Source organism: Arachis duranensis, chromosome 8, assembly GCF_000817695.3.
Source record: "Arachis duranensis cultivar V14167 chromosome 8, aradu.V14167.gnm2.J7QH, whole genome shotgun sequence".
NCBI lineage: Eukaryota > Viridiplantae > Streptophyta > Magnoliopsida > Fabales > Fabaceae > Arachis > Arachis duranensis.
Genome location: NC_029779.3, coordinates 9,199,430 through 9,203,450, shown reverse-complemented (window position 1 = coordinate 9,203,450; position 4,021 = coordinate 9,199,430). Strand labels below are relative to the sequence as shown.

Sequence of the window (4,021 nt, the reverse complement as noted above, 5' to 3'; positions counted from 1 at the left end):
CTTGTTGTTAAGATAGTTATTGATTATCTAATATTATTCAAAAATAAAATAAAATTAAAATTTAATATTTCTACATATTCGTTTCTTCTACGAAAAGAAATAAATAGATTTGTAACAGAGATGAGACGAGAACATAAATATTTATTAAACAAGAATTCAGTAAAATTTTATTGTCATTTTCTGTATTATGCAAATTTTTAATAAATATAAATTAATTTAATATCTAATAATTTGAGAACAAAATTTATTTCTCTTCTAAATAAATATCAATTTTTAAATGTGCTAAAAATCCTTTTTTAAATGGAACAAATAGAAAAGAAAAAGAACTAAAATTTAAAAAGTTGAATTAAAAGAAAAACAAATGCAAGAAAATAAAAACTGAGAAATGAAAGCAAACAAACAAAAACAAACAAAGACTTTCGACCAAATGGAAGGGTATGGAAAGAATTTTATAGAAAAAAAAAATTTTTTGGTAGACTCCAAAAGTCATTAAAAATGTAAGTTTGCGAGAATATTTTTTAAAAAGATTTCAAACTTTGTTTTTTTAAATCTTGTACATTTATAGACTTATTTAACCAATCATATTTTGTTTCATGCTTTCATAAAGAACGCAAAAAATAACTGTTTCTATCAAATACAAAATTTATGTAATCGTCCTCAATTTTCTGAACCATCAAACTTAACACTGTTTAACAGTTATATTTCACTTTAACTCAAACAAATTTCATCGAATCAATTACCTTTTTCTTGTTGACAACTTTTTTTCGGCAAAAAATTCATCACGCTCGATGGAATTTGTCACACACAACCTTCTACACCGATTACAACATCTTCAACTTATAATTTATTTTATTTGACTAACACCTTGATAATTAATTAATATGAATTTGATGGCTTTAGCCATTACAAATAAATAACATGAATAATTTAATTAGAGTAATATTTAGATTTTGCATGAGCCGATGAGCGAGAAACAGTTAAATTCTTTCAGAAGCTTTATTTTTATAGAATAATAGAGATATTGTGACACAAATACATAGCATATCAATCAATTTAGAAAGTAGAAATACTCATGATCTTTTTGTTAATAAAACATGTAAAGTTGTAAACATGCGGGCACAACCCTTTATTTTAGTTACACACATTAAAACCATAAAACCATAATCAAACATGGTACTACTGTCCCACCTCAACATACATCTTTATTCTTCAATGGCTGATATTCCAAGTAAATAGACAAATCAGACTTGTCAATATTTTGCTTGTGGTAACACTTGCAAACAAAATAGAGCACCGTGTGGGTAACTTGTCCTAACAAGATTTGATGAGACAAAAGCAACAAACAGAGTATACTATATGCTATTCTCACCACCGAGTTCATGTTCCATCCTTGAACAACAACCATCATGAATAAAAAGTGTATCAAACCATAGGAAACAATTATTGTGAAAAATAAGAGTAAGGACAACCCCATCTTCCCCTTTATTAATTCCTTGCTCTTCTTCATTGCTTCAAACCCGTATGAGTCTTCCAACACCGTTACACTATTGGATAGTGACCAAATCAATGAGAGGTAGAATAAACCTACCAAATATGTCAAGACCAATATGATTGAAAATACTGATGCAATCCCAAGAACAGCATAATTTTCTGTCCCAGAATAAGCGTTTATTGTCAAAGCCAATATGATAAAAACAAGAACCGCCACAAAGTTGTAGACCAAAAGCGCCACGAATACGCACAAGAAAGTTGTCATAAGCCTAGTACATATCTTTGGAACTATGCTTATAGCCTTTCTGAGATTCACCACCTCATCATCATGGGTTGAAGCATAAAACAACGAGATGGTGTAGGTTATTGCTGAGGTTGTAAGGAGGGAGAATATGATCGACAAAGCCAAGTAAAAGACCTTGAAGACCAAGAAAGTTACCCATTCGGAAGAAACTGTTTGGGAGAGTCTTTTGAATTGGGGTGTGTCTTGTGGGGTTGAGATGATTTGTTGGGAGTGGTTGATGATCTTGGTGAAGAGTGAATTGGAAACTTGTATTTGGATTAAGAACATGAAGGAGAGAGGGAGGATTAGGGATAAGGTGATCTTAGTGAAGATCTTCCTCCATGAGAGTATGATCTTGTAGGACTCTTTGTAGATCCCAAAGAGACCAAGAAACTGCATGTCTTGTTGTTCTTTGTTCATGATCATCATGGTTAAGTTTTTGGTCGACAAAACTGAGGATATATATATATGCACTCTGTTTATTAAAGTTTAGTTTGTATCCGTGTTTGGTGAAAAATATTATAATATTGAAAAAGTGTAGGTAATCAACAATTTTTTTGAACAATATGTGAATAATGTGAATTAATAGGGTTAAAAGAGTAAATTAATCTTAAATTTAATTAATAATATTAAAGTAGGGTATAATGTATTTTTATTTGATTGGTGGTTGTTCATATTGTTTAAGATAGTCATTGTTTACCTAGTACTTCCCATTAATATTTTATGTTGTGAATTCAATTCCATGTGATTTTACATACTCAACAAAAAAAAGGATTTGTAGTAGGGGTGTTTGCGGTGCGATTTAGTTCGATTTTAAGGAAAAAAAGTCATCCGATTCGAACACTTAATTTATGTGCGGTGCGGTTTGGATTGGATGAACTTTTTTTGGAAATCCGATCCGATTCGATCCGATTACAAGCGGTTTGGATCGGTTTGGATTTGCGATTTTTAAATAAAAAAAATTAAATACATATAACAAGTCTTAACATCAAGTTTTAAATAACCAACAATGACATAACAAGTCTTAATAATATTTTAAAAAGCCAACGATAACATAACAATAGAAATAAAATTATAGGTTAGTTAGAATAAATAAATAAATAATATTTTGAATATAAAATATTTATTAAATAATAATACATAAATAATAGAAAAAATGTATAACAAATTGAACATGTTATAAGTATAATTATAAATATAATAATAAAATAATAACATTATAGCACATTGTGCGGTTTGGATTGGATTTGATCGGTTATGAAAAATAGATCCGAAATTCGATTCAATCCAGCGGTTTGTAAAAAATAGAATCCAATTAAATCCGAATTAGTGCGGTTTTAATTGATTTTCGGTTTGGATTGAATTGGATAAGCGGTTTAATTTGTATCGGTTTGAATTTGAACACCCCTAGTTCTTAGTAGTCGAAAATAATTACTTTTGAAGAAAAAAGTTATTTGAGGATTAATAAGTGGGTCTTTAAAAAGAAGTTTAGATGGAGAAGGATTTGTGACTAGGAGTATTGAGTGAGAACTTGATTAGTATAACAGATCGATAAATTAATTGATAAAGTAAATAGAAAAATTTATAATTTGAACATGATTAAACAAAAGAAATGAGAACGGTTACACATGTTTTCACGCACATGGAGAGTATACTTTGATTTAATTGGCTAAAAGATGACTATAAATAGAAGAAGGTTCAAAAGTACAATGGTTGAAATTTTGTTTCAAAAATTTTTCATGCACACTCATATTTCAGAAATTTTCTAAATCTGTTTTGAGTCAAATTTTTGTAGAATTCATTCCACTTGTTTTATCTTTTATTTATGTTTCTACAAAAAACTTTACTTTTCTTACAAAATTATCTTTCAAGCAACATTTAACATTCGATCTTGTCCGATTTATATTCTTGTACTTTTATTTTTGAATTCAAAGTCCTTTGATCTAATCGAAGACATTTTATTACTTTATTTAACTTTAATGCAAATCATTTCAAATTCAATCAAAATTATTTTCAAAGTTTTTATTTATATTTTTTCAAATTTTTTTTAAATCTCGTCTAATTAAAGGGTTTTTGATGCACTTTTAAAAAATTGATACTCGCAAAAAGGACTAAATTTCACTCTCAAACCATTAGATGTCGAACCACCATCGATTTGTTAAAAATCGATAAAATAGTTTCATATGATCAGTTGTTTATGAAATATTATAAGAAAAAGTTTAGGAGTAAGCACTTTGATTAAAGTTT

General features: G+C 28.4%; 1 protein-coding gene across 1 annotated transcript; it reads right to left on the bottom strand.

Annotated features, from left to right (window-relative positions):
- Positions 1–1,052: 1,052 nt before the first annotated feature.
- On the bottom strand, positions 1,053–2,237 carry LOC107460638 (uncharacterized). The gene has a single exon (XM_016079032.3). It carries the CDS (start codon positions 2,201–2,203, stop codon positions 1,190–1,192), a length of 1,014 nt encoding a protein of 337 aa, XP_015934518.1. The 5' UTR covers positions 2,204–2,237; the 3' UTR covers positions 1,053–1,189.
- Between the last annotated feature and the right edge of the window lie 1,784 nt (positions 2,238–4,021).